Source organism: Odontomachus brunneus, unplaced genomic scaffold (genome assembly GCF_010583005.1).
Source record: "Odontomachus brunneus isolate Ranch 3 - 2012 unplaced genomic scaffold, Obru_v1 Obru_scaffold_005, whole genome shotgun sequence".
In the NCBI taxonomy this organism is placed as follows: Eukaryota; Metazoa; Arthropoda; class Insecta; order Hymenoptera; family Formicidae; genus Odontomachus; species Odontomachus brunneus.
Genome location: NW_022639455.1, coordinates 3484899 through 3501257, shown reverse-complemented (window position 1 = coordinate 3501257; position 16359 = coordinate 3484899). Strand labels below are relative to the sequence as shown.

Genomic DNA, 16359 nt, shown 5'->3' with positions numbered 1-16359 from the left:
TTAGCTACGATACGAAGCAAAATAGTTTGAATCCTTGTAAATTGGACAAAAATGGTTTCGACAAAACTGAAATTTACCAATTTTAATTAAAATTTTAATAAAATCGGCATAGCTGAGATACAAACCATTCTAACTTTCTTTAGCTACATTACACAGAACGCAGCGCGTGAAAGAAGAGACTGATGAGAAATAATTTAGCTTTGCGATAAGTAGGAATGCGTGATATTCACCGATTAATCGATATGTCCAATTTTTTGTCGAAAAGTTGATTATTTTTGAGGTCCAATATATCGATGTTCAATTTTTTTTGTGAATATTAAAAATTTGCTATGCTATCTGCAGCTTTAAATTTAAAATAAAAATATTGAAAATTCAAATTTCTGTTGTAACGTTCTAATCTAATGTTATTCTAGTCTAATGTTATTAACGACTGTTCACAATATAAATTTACAATATAAATTTCAACATATTTATGCTAATATTATATAACACAAAATATTACATTACGTGTACATAGTACAGAACAGAACCAAGCAATCATGGACATAGCACGGAACAGAACCAAGAATCGTGGACATTGGTTTAGTAGTTCAAGGTTCATGAAAAATAGACATAGAGGCGCCGCAATCAGTCAACTTTTCCATCACGCTCTAAATGTAGCTATGCATTCGTAGATGGGGCAGACGTGCTTGGAGCCATATATTGAAGGAAGGAAGGCAGCCACGGCCGCTTTCATTCTTTTCTCTGGCGAGAGTGGAACTTCACGTGTGGTAACCATAACCTAAAATTTTAACACGTGTAAATTCTATACTTTCGGTTTAGATATCGTAGCGTGTATAAGTATTCAGACACGGTCAGTGATTTTTTTAGAAAATATTTTGGAATTATTTCCAAAAAAAAAATATATATATATATATATATATTTGTAAATAGAGATTTGAAAGGATTAAGAAAAAATATATTGGAAGAAAAGGATAGTGGCCAAATAATCATAAATATCCTCGGAGAAGGCTGATGGCACGATACCTTAGTCGTCAATCAGAAGAAGATAACACGTGTAAACTCACGTGTAACTGAAATTATATAGCACAGATGCTAATTAATTTTTGTTTACTACTTCGAAAAGAAGTAATTTAAATCTAATAATTCCCAAGTTGGTGAGCATTTATATTGTAAGATATATAAATAGATACAATTTGATTGCAAAAATTCTACATACATGCTCGATCGGTGTCGAGTATTAAGCTTGTACATGTACAGAAATTTACTGTGAATTTTTCAGTTGACACAAAGGAGAAAAATCTAAGCTAGCAAGATGTCTGAAATGGACAAGGGAGCGGAGCACAAGTCTCACAGGGAACGTACTGCAGGGCGTAAAGCAGAGAAAAAGAAGATAAAGAAGCAACGCATTGGAGAGTTAACGGATAAGCAGAGAAATCCAAAGGCATTTACGTTCAACTCAGTGGTGAAGGCTGAAAGAAAATTCAGACGCAAGCAGGATATTGAGACCAAGAAACAACATATACCTTTGATCGACAGAACACCCTTGGAACCACCACCAGTCCTAGTGGCTGTGGTAGGTCCCCCAAAGGTGGGAAAGTCCTTGGTTATCCAATGTTTGATCAAGAGCTATGTGAAGCAGCCTTTGACCAACATATCGGGTCCAGTCACTGTTGTATCTGGCAAGAAGCGAAGAGTAACATTTATGGAGTGTAACAACGACATCAACAGCATGATAGACATCGCTAAGGTGGCAGATCTGGTGTTGCTACTGGTGGATGCATCCTTTGGATTTGAGATGGAGATATTCGAGTTCCTGAATATATGTCAGGTACATGGTATGCCTAGGATAATGGGAGTGCTCACTCATCTGGACTTGATCAAGGACGCCAAGCAAATGAGGAAAACCAAGAAGGCACTGAAACATCGTTTCTGGACGGAGGTGTACGCCGGCGCTAAGCTTTTCTATCTTTCGGGGTTACTGCATGACGAGTACCTGCGTACGGAAATAAAAAATCTGGCGCGCTTCATATCGGTCATGAAGTTCAGACCCTTGACTTGGCGCACCACACATCCTTATATTTTAGCTGACAGAGTGGAGGACTTGACGTCGCCGGAATTAATTAGGCAGAATCCAAAGACAGACAGGACAATCAGTTTGTATGGGTACGTATAAGGGATAAAATGGAAATGTTTTGTATGTTTTTTCTCTAATTGACGTATATCGATTGAAACAATATGAAAGTTTAAATTGGATTAGAATAATAGAAGAATTATAATTAATGTATTTTGATCAAAACTTTGATATTAATATATAATTTAATATACATTGATTAAGTCAAAACGATTACTTTTTAGAATTTTTAGAAGTGTATACTTCGCAAAATTCTAAGTCTCGAAAAATTCTCCGTATAATTTTCATGTTAATGTATTCATATTAATGAATATCATCGTTTATAATAATTATTTCAAATTCCATTTATTACGTTATATATTCATAAAATATGTAACTAACTTGAGTTATTTGCTTCCAGATATGTCAGAGGAATACCTTTGAATAAAGAAACATCCGTTCACATACCCGGTTGCGGAGACATGAAGATCAAAGACGTGAGTTTCTTGTCGGATCCTTGTCCCCTTCCGGAGCAGATCAAGAAGCGTGCTCTAGTGGAGAAGGAACGGCTGATCTATGCGCCGTTTTCCGGCGTCGGCGGAATAGTCTATGACAAGGACGCCGTTTACGTGGAGCTGGGCGGCAGTCATTCCTACAAACAAGAGGACACGGGTCTAGCTGGTGCCTTAATGGACACGCAAGAAACGCTGGACCAGAAACTGCAGCGCAGTGAACTGCAATTGTTCAGTGACGCCGCGCCGATTAAGTCACAGGACGTAAACGACATCATGGCATCGTACACCGGCACATTGGTGACGGAGAACGGCAGAGTTCGTCGGAAAGTGATATTCAATGATGAAGTATTTGAGAACGATTCGGATGAAGATCATGACGATGACAATAACGATGACGATAACGATGACGATAATGATGACGATAACGATAACGGTAACGATGACAATGCCGAGGATGACGAGGATGAATCGAGCGATGAGGAAATAATACAATTTAATGAGAAAAACAGCAAAAGAAAAAGAAACGAAGAAGATACACACAATAAAAAGAAGAAACTTTCGGTCAATGTGGAAGACGAAAGTAATGATATAAATCTTGAAGAAGAGGAAGAAGAAGTTGTGGACGAATTAAAATGGAAGATGAACTTAGCTGAAAAAGCGAAAGAAGCATTCATAAATCGTCAACAAAGTAATAAGAACTTGATGAAACTAGTCTACGATTCACTTGACAAGAATGACTTATCGGGGGAGACAAAGGAAGAGGAAGAGGACAACGAGATCGGTGAAAACATAGGTATGATACTGCGAACGGTTCAAAAGGAACAAAAAAAAAAGATCCAGGACCGGGAGCTACAGGATCAAGAGGAGTCTGTGTTCTTCACAACAGAGAGTCCGCGTAATTGGCTAGAAGAGGCAAACAAGGCATTACTGCTGAATCTTTTCGTGACAGGTAAATGGAAGGAATCGGAGGATGCCGAGGAGCTTCTGAAACTGGACGATCTAGACGACAACGAGGAGATGTACGGCGATTTCGAGGACTTCGATACCGGGCGAAAGCACGAGAGCGGAACTCAAAAGACATCCAAAGACTTACCAGCAGACGAAATAGATGAGAAAAAGAAGCTGCTGGAGAAAAAAAGGAAACTGAAGGAGCAGTTCAACGCAGAGTACGATAATTCGGAGACGAAGACGTACTACGACGAACTGAAAGCTGAGGTCGAGAGGCAGGCAGCCATCAACAAGTCGGAGTTCGAAGGCTTGGACGACAACATGAGAGTGCAGCTGGAGGGCTACCGGCCCGGGATGTATGTGCGCGTCGAGATCGAGACAGTGCCGTGCGAGCTGATCACGCAGTTGGATCCAACATATCCACTTATCCTAGGCGGTCTGTTGCACGGCGAAGAGAATATTGGTTACGTGCAAGCGCGCGTCAAAAAGCACCGGTGGTACTCGCGAATTCTCAAGAGTCGCGATCCACTTATTTTCTCGGTGGGCTGGCGGCGGTTCCAATCGTTGCCGATTTACTCAAAGCTGGAGGACAATTTGCGCCACAGGATGCTGAAGTATACTCCGGAACATGTGGCCTGTATGAGCTACCTGTGGGGTCCCATCACGCCGCAGGGCACCGGAATATTGGCAGTACAAGACATCGCCAGCAGAGAGCCAGGCTTTCGCATTGCGGTGACCGGCTCGATTGTAGAGACGGAGAAAAGTGTGCATGTGGCGAAGAAGCTTAAACTTACCGGTGTACCTTTGAAGATCTACCGTAAGACTGCGTTCATCAAGGATATGTTCAACAGTGCGCTGGAAGTCGCTAAGTTCGAGGGCGCCAAAATCAAGACGGTGTCGGGTATCCGTGGCCAGATTAAAAAAGCAGTGGCCAACCCAGAGGGCTGCTTCCGCGCTACGTTCGAGGACAAGATACAGTTGAGTGACATAGTGTTCTGCCGCACGTGGTACAAGGTTGACGTGCCGCGCTTCTACAACCCGGTGACGTCGCTGCTGTTACCACTAGCGGAGAAGAATCAATGGCGAGGCATGAAGACCACCGGACAACTGAAGCGGGAAAATAACATCCGCGCCGAAGCCAACAGAGATTCCATGTACACGTCGATCCAACGAGAAGTCAAGGTGTTCAAGCCGCTATTCGTCCCACGAAAGTTGCAGAAGGAATTGCCGTACAGAGACAAGCCGAAACCTAAATCGTTACCCAATCGCAATCCCAAATTCGGACCAGGCAGAGTCGCCGTGGTGCGGGAGCCCAGTGAGCAGAAAGTTGCACGTCTCATGAGAATGATTAGGACGAATTATGCGCGCAAGCAGCAGCAGCTCAAGGAGGCGACAACGAAGAGAATCACGGATTACCAAGCGCGAGTCGCGGCGGAGGAAGCTAAGAAGATGAAAAAACAGAGAGAAGTGAAGAAAGAAATATTTAGAGATCTGAGTAAACTAGAAAAGAAGAAGAAACGATGAAGCATTTGAAAAAGTATATAAACGTTTACTTCATCGTCTTTTTCCTCTTCTCCTTCCTTTTCCCCATCTTTGTTTCGAAATTCGGAAATTTTAATTAATATTTTAACAAAATCGGCATAACTGAGACACAAACTATTCTAAATTTCTTTAGCCAAGATTTTAACCGAAATGGTTAGCAGATAGTAACAAAGAAGAACAAAAATTTAATATAATGATAAGAGGTTAGAAAATAGTCAGAATAGGAAGCAGAGTTAGAATTTTATAAAGGAGAATTTAAAGACAGAGTATATGGTATTTAGATGTAGGAGTGAGCCTGTGATAATTGCGAAGATTGAGGATTAAAAAAGAGAAATTGAGAATGTAAAAAGTAAAAATAGTAGGATATAAGTTAAATTTGAATGTGTTGAATGTATTAGATTTTAAGTAAAATAAGATATGGATGAATATGTGGTGTTGAGGAATAATTTTTAAATCAAGTCCCTTCTTGGCATGTAAGCTGAAATAATAAATATATATATAGTATGCAACAATATTGACATAAGTCGATAGCGATTTTTATTCAAAATAATATATATTTTTACAGGAAAACAACTCGTATACATATTGGAGGGAGAAATATAAAAAAAATAAAAAAATATTCGGTGGATATATTAATATACTTACTTATACAGAGTGTCTCAGACATCCATGATAACCCATGTTGTGAGAACGTAGAACGGATTGAGGTGAGCAAGAAAGTCCGTGCCGTTTTGCGATATTCGCAATAGCTTTTGAGAAATTAATTATTTTGTCTCAGCTAATGAGAGTAGAGGAAGCGCAAGTCGAAAGAAAGATGTCTTCGGCCGGCGCGCGAACGTAATACACGCGAATCGTGACTCGCTGCGTCCCTCCGCCTATAGCTACGAACATAGCGAGGGTTTGATACACATGTCATGACATCCGTGTGCCAAATCGACGCTGAATCTAAGTGTGTTGCCGCTTCGTTGTTCATCTCTACATATACATATACAGCCGAAGCAACGACACGTTTCGATTCGACACACGGATATGTCATGCATAAGTGTTAGTATATCAAGCTTCGCTGTGTCTCGTAGCTACGGGCGGAGGGTCGCAGTTGCACTCTCATGTGGTCATCAAAATCTTCGAACTTCGACTTTTTGATGCCTGCCTTTTGACCTCAGCTTTCAGTTTGTTGTAGTATGATTTTGTCTGCGAATTGTCGTACTATGCGTCGAATTGCTCCTTCAGTTTGCCCTTTTCTCCAGCAGCTTCTTCTCATCTATTTCGTCTGCTGGTAAGTCCTCGGGCGTTTTTCGAGTTTCGCTTTCGTGCCTTCTGCCGGTATCGAAGTCCTCGAAATCGTATATATCCTCCTCATTATCGTCATTATCTCTATGTCATCCAGCTTCAGAAGCTCCTTGGTATCCTCCGATTTCTTCCATTTACCTGTTACGAAAAGATTCAGCAATAATGCCTTGTTCGCCTCTTTTAGCCAATTGCGCTCTCTGTTGTGAAGAACACAGACTCCTCTTGATCCTGTAGCTCCCCGTCTTGGATCTTTTGTTCCTTTTGAACCGTTCGCAGTATCACACCTATATCTTCAATGACCCTATTGTCCTCTTCCTTTTCCTTTGTCTCCCCCGATAAGTCTTATCGAGTAAGTCGTAGACTAGTTTCATCAGGTTATAATCAAAGGTACATAAACGTTAACCAAATAATTATAAGCAATTTCTAAGAAATGTAAATATATCTCTCAGAATAAGAAACTAAGGAGTAACTGCCGAATGTTGTGTTTATTGAAAATGTTTACATAAGTTACAATAATTATTATATATTATGGAATATATTAGTCCATACAAAATAATAACAATGTTAGACTCGGCGTCTCTACAGTATAGCTTGCGATCCACGCCACGATGTGATAGTATGATGGCCTGTCGAATAATTATCTCCACCCTGAAACGAAATAAATCGATTTCTATTTTAATATCACTTGCGTAATGCCAATTATACACTTTCGATTACAAATTATTTTATGACATTACATTAATATTCATAATACTAGTGTGACCGTCGACAATCAACGTGTTAATTTTATGTTTCATCCGTTATAACCGTCAATTTTTATATTTGTGCGAATTTACACTGCGTGTAAAACTACGTAATACGTTATTCTCACCTGTGTGAGCATTAATAATTCGTCCTGCGTGTCGACGATTTTAACCGGAAACGGAGAGCCCGGCACGAGCACGCCGGCCCAACGAACCTCCACTCTATAATCGCCGGGTTCCGTCGGATCGTACCGACAGAGAATGATTCGGTCTTTCTGCGTTTCCCTCTGCATCTCCACCCTGAACGCTCCTTTAGGTCCTCGCACCCTCACCGTGAGTTGGCCGGCGCCAGCGCCTCGTGTGTCACAGATAAATCGTGACTGAAAGGTTGCTAACACACCGTGTTCGATTCCCGGACCGTAAACGCGCACCTGTAATATTTTGCGCATATTATACTAAAAGACTTTAATTAATTGATCTTATCAACAATATCTTAGTAAACATGTAACTGTAACATTATATCTCCATTTCTTATTATAATTTTATAATTAATTCTTATTATAATTAATTCTTATTATAATATATATTATGTAAATAATATAATATATATTATATTATTTCTCATTATATAATCTGCCACATAACTGTTACATTTAACATGTGTTATATCGCACTTGTATGGTTGTGTGGGAAATTATAACATTCATAACAGTAATTTTACTGTTACTTGGCGTTTACTGGAACATGCTAATTTCTACTAAAAGTAGAATTTTTATTGTTTTATATTGTATTATATTTTGAATTGTATAATAAATAATTGCGCATTTTGTTGGTAAATATTATGATTTCCTGCTATTCTTTGCATACATTATTCATAAATCTATAATGATATAAAAATGCGATCGTCTCATTATATTTGGAAAGTTCGAGATTACTTACTACATAATCCAACAATAATTGAAATCAATTTGATACCTTTGAAGCATCCGGAGCACCAGAGACCCGCAGCGTGAATGGAGATCCAGGGACGTGTTCTCCGGCATATTTGATTGTTAATGCATGTCGTCCCGCTTCTTGAGGTTTCACATTCAATGTGAAAGTAGCATCGCCATGATCGTACAGCTCGCAGTATGCTACCTTATGCGGCCCGACGCAGTGTGCCGTTAACTCGCCTGTATAATAAGATATCTCTGATTAAAATGTATGAAATATTAAAATTAAAAAATCTCTAGTGTAGAAAGAGATATCCAAAACGACGGAGCTTCTTTCAGCATGAAGAAATAGATCTTCTCACCTGGTCCAGCTCTTCTAGTATCGATGAAGCTCCGAATTTCTTGCCCGACGACCCCGTGCTTCAGTCCGTCCCCGGAACAGACGACTCTGGACGCGTCAGCCGCGCTCGTAACGTTAATTTGCAGGGGACAACCTTTCAACTGCCTTCCGTTCCACGAGACGGTCATCAGCAGTGGGTCCGGCGTTAACGGTATGTAGCTCGCGCGATAAACGCTGTCGCCTGTTTGTTCAAGAAAAGTACCTTTAGATTCGTATATCTTCTACGAACTTACATTTGTTAGAATTTTTCCTTTCTTACCTAGATGTTGTAACATGACATTGAGCTCGCTTGTAGGTGAGAACAGTTGGACTTTCGGGGTTCCGTTGCCGGCTTGAGAGCCGTCTATGGTGAAACTGACTTCCTCGCCGCACTTGGCCGACGTGAGTCCTCGTCCTTTCAGCAACACTCGACTTGTGTCCTGCACCGGTGGCTAGAAACGAACAAACAGAGTGTACAGTTGCACAATACGTATGTAAGTATATCAAAATAATAAAGAATTAAATGCACGAGAAACCTCCAAATCCTGGACGACTGCGAGCTTCGGCGCGCCGGGAAACGGTGTGCCGTTGAAGAGTATCTCTAGTCGATGTTCGCCGCCGCTGATTTGTGGCGGAACGAGCTTCAACCTGTTGTTGGATGACATCTCGAAGCCCAGCGGATGATCGCCGATAGTCCCACTGATTTCGCCGGGCCCGGCCTCTGCAGTGTCGAAACTGATCTTGTTCGAAGGATGTAATTTCAAACGACCTATGTCGTCGCACACAGCGGACCACCCACCTACGATCAAATCTCGATGAGTACATTGTAAACTCGATGAATTTGATGAAAGAAATATTTTTCTATAAAAATATTTGTAATTCAAAATATTTCCCAAATATTTCTTTAAGGAAATAATTTAAAAAGAATAATTTAATAAAGGGATATTTTTCTATAATTTCTTTTATTAATTTTTTCATAGAAATTATCTTTATCTCTATAGAGATCTCTAAAAATTATCTCTATAGAGATCTTCCTTCATTAAAATTTTCCTATCAACTTCGATTTTAATTCTAACTTTTCTTCAGTAAAAAATATATAGACGTATATTTTGAAATAACTCACCGATAACTCGAAGATTCCGTGTGTCTATGATCTTCGGATGCCAAGGAGATCCCGGCAGTTGTTGTCCAGCGGAGACGACTCTTATGTCGAACACGCCAACTTCGGTCGGCACATACGACACGTTCCACGTGCCCGGATTAGCACCGGCTTCAATAGTGGCCTTGGAAACACTGTCCGGGCCGTCTACCTGCGGACACGCGTAGAATAGTCGAGTAAAGCGATCCGCTACGTCCTACGCACTCGGCAACTTCTATTACGTCGTGATGTTTAAATACCTGAACCGCCGGTGGACTCCTTGTGCCGGTGACGATGAAATGCGCCGGTTTACCTACGTGACCGCTCAGCAAACCCTCGCCTTTCGCGCGTGCCTGGCCTGCTGCGTCGACGGTGCATACCACTGGACTTCCAGGCACAGAGCACCCACCTGATCGTCAGAAGAAAGACCAGCACGCAATTATAAAGAACAGAAATGAAGGAAACGAATTTCTTACACAGTTAACTGAAGACAATTACCGTAAGTGACGTTGATCATGTAAGTGCCGGGCACGCTGGGCGAGAACTCTATCATCTCGGCGCCGTCGTTGAGTGGAGTCACTTGCAACGGGATCTCCTGGCCTGATGGGCTAGTCGCCGTCACGTCCAGGTCGGCCATGCCGGCATCGGCTTTCATCACTGTAAAACACGACACAACGAATATTACGCAAGAAGAAAGCGACAAACCGATAATTCGTCTTACCGGTTCCGCGCCGACGCTGACAATAATCGACGTTCGCGCGATTTTGAGACAGAATTACGAGCGCGGAACCGCACAATGTGTATCGCGACTTTGCTTCACGTCGCGCGACGCGTGAATGAGCAAGGCTATTTGAAAGTGGCGTTATGTTTGTGCTATCTGCTGCAATTATATTCCAGGTGCAGCCTTGAGACTGGCGCGTTGCACTAGAAAATGCTCGCTACTTTCTCCCGATCGTATGCGAGGAACGCGAGGCGTATATGAACGTGTTGTACATTTACATAAGTATGGGATGCAATGCGAGACACATGTATACGCTTGGTGCATGCGGTATTACGCATCGACCGTTCGCGCACCGCTATTAGACGATTACCCACCGATTAACACAGTTCTCTTACCCAGATAACTGGATTTTTCAATCGTACTCTTCGTCGATCCAGGTCATACCGGTTCTTTCTTTACGCGTGAAAACAATCCCCGTTCGCACACGGAAACAGCCGCGCGATGCAACGCGACATTATCGTCAATTATCTCACGTATAAACTCACCATTTAAACTCGCAGTTATAGTACAACTATCTCACTATTATGGAAACTCACGTTTGAAGGCGATGTGGTCGTGAACTGAAATCGTCATGGGACCTAGCTCCTGAAGCTTCACCTTGGCAGCGTCGAAGGCCTGGCAGAAGAACGGCGAGCCCAATACGGGCTTGGCTCCTTGCAGCACGTCGATCTTGTACGTACCTGCGTGTGAGAGGAATTGAATGTTTCAGATCTTTCATGCGAGACGGTTTGCGCGTAGGATACAACGAAGGCGGGTGAACTTATTATTATTAAACTTTACCGACAGAATTCGTCGTGAACTCGGCGAGCAAATTGCCGTCGCGATGCTGGTAACAACGTACAGGCACAGCGTTACCCTGCGGACCGCTGATAACGACGTCGAACTCTTTGCCCGGGCGTCCGAGGGTCTCAATCGTGAACGACGTCACTTTGCCGACGCATGATTGATACAAGCCCAATCCTGTCGCCGTCACTTCTCGTCCTCCGGTAGGACCACGCACTGTCACGTCCAGTGGACTCCCTGGAAGCAGGATTTATTGAGATTGATTATGATTGTGATAGATTCTGACGATTATGATGCTTACATCATAAGAATCCCTAACGATTTAGCGCGTTAAGACAGCACAATAGATATTTATTGGATATACCTGGAATATGAACCTCGTTGTACTTTATGTGAACTCTGTGAGGCGCGGCACGCGTAGGATGGAACACAATCTCGTAGATACCATTGTCTCCCTCTCTCACCAAACTGTCCACGTCCGCACCGCCAGCGCGCACATTGACCGACAACTTGCCGGGACCGGCTTCCTTCGACGCGACGACTATGTAAGGAAAACATCGAGATGTCATTCATATATTTTGATTTGCAAACAGCTTATATCACGTTTGCGTACCAATATTCCAGTAAAATTAGTAATTGTGAAATCCAATTAAAAAATTACCTAAAATGGTTCCGGGTCGATGACACACTACATCTGCCACTTCCTTGATGGAAACTTTGCCGGGATCGAAGGCTTGAAGTGTTTGTGAACTGACTACCTTATGTCCGTCGTTGAATATTATATTATAGGTCCCTACTTGTCGTGTTCGAACTTCCACGCGGTACAAGCTGGATGATAATTTTGTTAACGTGCACGGGATGATTATTCCGTCTGGGCCTGAAAAAGCGAAAGCAGCGAAACGTTATGATAATCAGCAGAACAAACTTAATCTTGCTGAACTAACATTGAAAATAACACTGGAATTTAAAATAATAATCTCCAGAGTGCCAGCGAATACTTTACCGGTAACCTCCGCCGCTACAGGACCATTCAAGTCGGACATGTCCAGATCGATGTAAGCTGTGTTACCAACTCGAACCATCGATGGACCGTGTAACATGCCACTAACGACAGGACATTTGAACGGACTCCCTGGAAGAATTAGTTAAATATGAAATCTTCCAGAAATTTTGAAATTTAACTTTTTCCAAGAGATATTAAACCTTCCAAGAACTTTAAAATTAAACTTCTTTTTGATATTTAGAATCTATAAGATTCACAAACCTGGAACATTATCGTCGTTGAAACTGATGTTAACATAGTGAGTGCTCGTCGTTTGCGGCACGAACGTAACGTCATACAGTCCGCGTGCGCAGGCCACGACCTCGGCTTTAACCGTGTTATTTTCTGTGCTCACTACCAGCTCGAGGGTTCCTTCGCCGGCTTCCGCGGCGTCGACGGTGAACGTGGTCGCCTGACCCAGCAACGCCTCCATAAGACCCGACACGTGAACCTACAATCGTTACAATAGCATTACATATCTGTCACAAGCAGTATGTCCGTGCTCTTTGAAGATCCCAAAGATTGCGATAATCTGAAAAGACGTAAAAAATGAACTTGCCTTAGTCACGTCGTAAATATTACACGCGAACGGAGCTCCCTTGATCGATTCTCCGTCTATCAAGACGCTGACGTTGTGTCTGCCGACCTCTGTAGGGACGAAGCTCACATTGTACTTGCCGTCGATGGGCTCGATAGTGATAGGCAGAGCGATACCCGACGGTGGCATCGCAATAACGTCGCAATTCATGGATGGGGCTTGCGGATCCACAGTGAAGGACACCAGTCGCTTCACGGCGCTCATCTTTAGATTGTGACCGGAGATCACCGCTTGACCCGCGCCTACCACCTTGCAACTGAACGGTGAACCTGGAAATTCAGATGAGATGTTAATATCGAGCATGTTAAAGATACCTCATGACCGAATTCGATCATATTTTGTACCTGGAACCGGTTCTCCGTTGAAACGAACGCTAAGGCTGTGCACGGCGGCTTCCTGCGGCTTAAAGTTGACCCTGAACTTGGCGTTGCCCTCGCTTTGCACGTAATTCGGGACATTCTTGCCGTTCACTGCGACTATGATCTCCAAGTTTCCCGCTCCGGCTTGACTGGCATTAACTGAAGTAACAAAAACAGAATGTTGGATACCTCACATTTAATTACGTCGGTCTCATCGTCGCGTGAGCGTGAAGCAAATGATCTTACTGCTGAAGAACACCGGTTTCCCGACGACGCCACTATTTATATCCGTCACTTTAACTTTGTCAGCATTATAAGCCTTGACGAGGAATGGACTACCTTCCACATGCGAGCCGCTGAGTTTCACTTCAACGCTGTGGTCGCCTGTAGCACGCATATGTTTAGTAAGACGAAATTTAGTAAAACGGTTCTCTACGATCATGTCCCCCATTTGCTAATGCTCACATGTACGTACCAACGTCTTTCGGTGTAAATCCAGCGGTGTAAGTGCCGTGACTATTTTGCTTAATGTGTACGGGTAAACTCTCTCTGGTGGGAGACAGCACCTCGACGACCGGTGTCCCGAAAGACGCGTCGGCTTCTATTGTGAAGGTCGCGACACGATTCACAGATACTTTCTCGAGTCCTTCGGTTATCAGCACTTTCGCGGTATCGCTGACCTAAATAGAAGGAGAGTCTTAATAATTGCATTATATGTGTATAAAAGTTACTATAGCAATCTTGATTTTAACATTATCAGCGTCTTATATGTGTAACACAGTCTGTGGGGAGGATTCCCCAAATTAATTGTGGTAGCAAAATGCATTAAATAACGAAACTTTAGAGGAGTATTAAGAATATGTGATATATTAGGTTAGTGCAAGAAGTTTGTAGTGTTTGTCAAATAAAATAAAAAAAAAGTTATCAAAAGATTAGTATTTTATTTAGTAGTATTTTATTCATAGTAATTTTTAAAAATAAACTCGACTCAGCATTTTTTTGGGATACTTAAGGAGAACTTCCTATTTTTCGTTATTTTCTATTTTAATATCCAAACTTCCCACGAAAATTTCATAGAAAGATGACAAACCTTTTGTATAAACTTACTAGAAGGCAGGTAGCAAGAACTTCTAAAAAACGTTTGAAAAATTCCTATTTTTTCAGATGTTTCTCCGACGTGTTTAAGAAGTCTTTTAGAAATCTCTGCTATCTAAGAAAAAGCTACAAAGTACCTGACAACTGAACGGACTGCCAGGCACATCCTCTCCGTTGAACCGCAAGTCCACGGTGTGCACGATTGGCTCACGCGGAGTGAAAGAAATCGCGTATGTGTGAGGACCCTGAGCCTGTGCCGATGTTGGCACTCGTCCGCCGTTCACGGTGACCTCGAGGTTTCCTGGTCCCGCCTGACTAGTCTCGACTGCAAGCAGAAAAACGTTTTAATTAGAAAGCGAAATTATTGACTATGAGAAGTCGCGTCATGAACGCATAAATGCATATGAAAATCCAACAGAGCATACCCAAGAAAGTCACGGGCATTCCGATGACGCCTCGCTTGGCATCCTTCACTTTAATCGCGGTGACGTCATACACCTTACAGCTGAAGGGGCTGCCGACCACCGGAATGTTCCGATGGCTCACCGATATACGGTGTTCTCCGACGACTCTCGGTGTGAAGGCCACGCTGCATGTCGTGTCTTTGTTGTCAGTGACCTGAGCAGGTACGGCCTGTCCATTGGGTCCTATCAAGTCCGGCGGTTAGTCGTTTAATATATCATTTAGTTCAGCCATCTACTCGGGTGGGGTCACAGGGACATCGGAGGCCAGCGAAGAAGAAGTTCGCATACGTCCAATCGTTTCGACATTGTTACGCCAGCACTTGGAAAACTCGCATAATAAGCGACGTTAAGAGCAAGCGGATTACGCGTGGATGCTTATGATAAGTCAAATTGTTACGTGACTATAATGCGGAAGGACGTCGTGGTATCTCATCGCGACGGGTTGGACGCATACTAATTAACTAAGACTATTTTACGTGTGATTCATTCGCAGCATGCTTGTTAGTAAAATACGTACAAACGCGATCGTGAAGTACGACATGCCGCTGCGTAACACAGGCATAATAAAAAGGACAATGCTAAAGTGTTATCAGCTAGAGAAACTATTTCGTTCGCTTGCGGAATTAAACGCGACGATGCGAATGCGTGTACTAGTTACTAATGGAAGAAACATTGGCACACTTATTAAGGCACATCGTATTCGAATGGATCTCGCTTCGGCGGCGTGAATGTATCTCGTCGCGTCGGAAACGATTACGCGATTCACTTAAATGTAAACATATAGCACCGTAAAAATGGCTCTGACATATAAATGTCAAACGCAAGTCGCGCGAGCACGCAAGGGATGTGGAGATGCGATTGCGAGGTGTGTTAGATGCTTCTTCCACAGCTCTCCCAAAGTGAATGAGAAACGGAAACCCAAGTCAAGCACTCGCAATATACTCCCGAAGTGGTAACTAACAAGTATAAGGGAAATGTGTAAGTAGGAGAAAGAGAGGATCGGTTTAATTAGACTACCCTTACGCGAAAAATCTTCAGCAGATTGAATTAGGAACCCACCACCACCGCGTGTTTCGTTATAGTCCGTATAATAATAGATAAGAGCGAGATTAGTATTTTTCTTATTTCTTTTTTGTGTGTTTTTTTGAGAAGTCTAGTAATGTCGTAGTCTGAAAGCTGGCCGACCTGCAACAGACAGAGAGAAAATTGCTCTCAAGCTGTAGATTAACGTGGACACGGTGCGTGAACAACAAGATAAACGGTTCTGTACAAGTGTCCACAACAATTACGTACAACGTGATGCGACACTTATTCGTGACGTTAAGGACAGAACAGAAAAGATCCCTCTGGTATTAAATACATAGTGAATAAACACACTGAGATGCTTTCGTGCATTTTGTCGGTGACATATTGTATACGGTGTTTGTGTGTGAGTGCGTGCATTATACATGAACGTTCCTCTCGGGGATACGGTAAGAAAAAAGCGTCGACGGTATTGATCGGGAGGATCCTTATCGTTCGGATAATATATCGCCGAGGGTAACTTAAGGCTACTCACTGCGGGACTCTTAATTGATGACGTCAGAAGCAAAGATGCTCAAAATTCCTACAAATACGTCGAAATAAAAAGATATCAA

General features: G+C 42.4%; 2 protein-coding genes across 11 annotated transcripts in view; one reads left to right on the top strand and one right to left on the bottom strand.

Moving 5' to 3' along the window:
* The first annotated feature begins 636 nt into the window (after nucleotides 1-636).
* On the top strand, nucleotides 637-6881 carry LOC116848159 (ribosome biogenesis protein BMS1 homolog). 4 transcript variants are annotated; one of them, XM_032823987.1, is made up of 4 exons: nucleotides 675-853; nucleotides 934-1157; nucleotides 1283-2166; nucleotides 2535-6881. In XM_032823987.1, exons 3-4 carry the CDS (start codon nucleotides 1316-1318, stop codon nucleotides 5098-5100), a joined length of 3417 nt encoding a protein of 1138 aa, XP_032679878.1. In that variant the 5' UTR covers nucleotides 675-853; nucleotides 934-1157; nucleotides 1283-1315; the 3' UTR covers nucleotides 5101-6881. The 4 variants fall into 4 exon arrangements, with proteins under 4 accessions (XP_032679894.1, XP_032679878.1, XP_032679870.1 ...); XM_032824003.1 differs by lacking the exon at nucleotides 934-1157 and having other exon boundaries at nucleotides 637-770; XM_032823979.1 differs by having other exon boundaries at nucleotides 675-1157.
* LOC116848138 (filamin-A) overlaps nucleotides 6875-16359 on the bottom strand; it is a 47485-nt gene continuing 38000 nt past the window's right edge. For 4 of the 7 annotated variants that reach the window (XM_032823932.1, XM_032823925.1, XM_032823947.1 and 1 more), the window contains 21 exons: nucleotides 14684-14905; nucleotides 14396-14583; nucleotides 13639-13843; nucleotides 13410-13547; nucleotides 13149-13322; nucleotides 12766-13073; nucleotides 12429-12657; nucleotides 12168-12296; nucleotides 11826-12041; nucleotides 11529-11705; nucleotides 11162-11401; nucleotides 10918-11061; nucleotides 10099-10257; nucleotides 9861-10009; nucleotides 9586-9772; nucleotides 8999-9261; nucleotides 8743-8914; nucleotides 8446-8664; nucleotides 8127-8323; nucleotides 7280-7582; nucleotides 6875-7056 (listed from right to left, as the gene is read on the bottom strand). In XM_032823932.1, the coding sequence (XP_032679823.1) occupies nucleotides 6988-7056; nucleotides 7280-7582; nucleotides 8127-8323; nucleotides 8446-8664; nucleotides 8743-8914; nucleotides 8999-9261; nucleotides 9586-9772; nucleotides 9861-10009; nucleotides 10099-10257; nucleotides 10918-11061; nucleotides 11162-11401; nucleotides 11529-11705; nucleotides 11826-12041; nucleotides 12168-12296; nucleotides 12429-12657; nucleotides 12766-13073; nucleotides 13149-13322; nucleotides 13410-13547; nucleotides 13639-13843; nucleotides 14396-14583; nucleotides 14684-14905 (4088 nt within the window). In that variant the 3' untranslated portion in view covers nucleotides 6875-6987. Of the gene's footprint in view, nucleotides 7057-7279; nucleotides 7583-8126; nucleotides 8324-8445; nucleotides 8665-8742; nucleotides 8915-8998; nucleotides 9262-9585; nucleotides 9773-9860; nucleotides 10010-10098; nucleotides 10258-10917; nucleotides 11062-11161; nucleotides 11402-11528; nucleotides 11706-11825; nucleotides 12042-12167; nucleotides 12297-12428; nucleotides 12658-12765; nucleotides 13074-13148; nucleotides 13323-13409; nucleotides 13548-13638; nucleotides 13844-14395; nucleotides 14584-14683; nucleotides 15908-16359 lie in introns of those variants that run through there. The other 3 variants (XR_004378911.1, XR_004378914.1, XM_032823963.1) reach the window with 3 other exon arrangements.

Bases quoted from the DNA above. Each gene is read 5' to 3' on its own strand.
- LOC116848159 (XM_032824003.1), top strand. From the start codon at position 1,316: ATGTCTGAAATGGACAAGGGAGCGGAGCACAAGTCTCACAGGGAACGT. The intron at 2,167-2,534 runs GTACGTATAAGG...ATTTGCTTCCAG, and splicing joins AGGACAATCAGTTTGTATGG to ATATGTCAGAGGAATACCTT.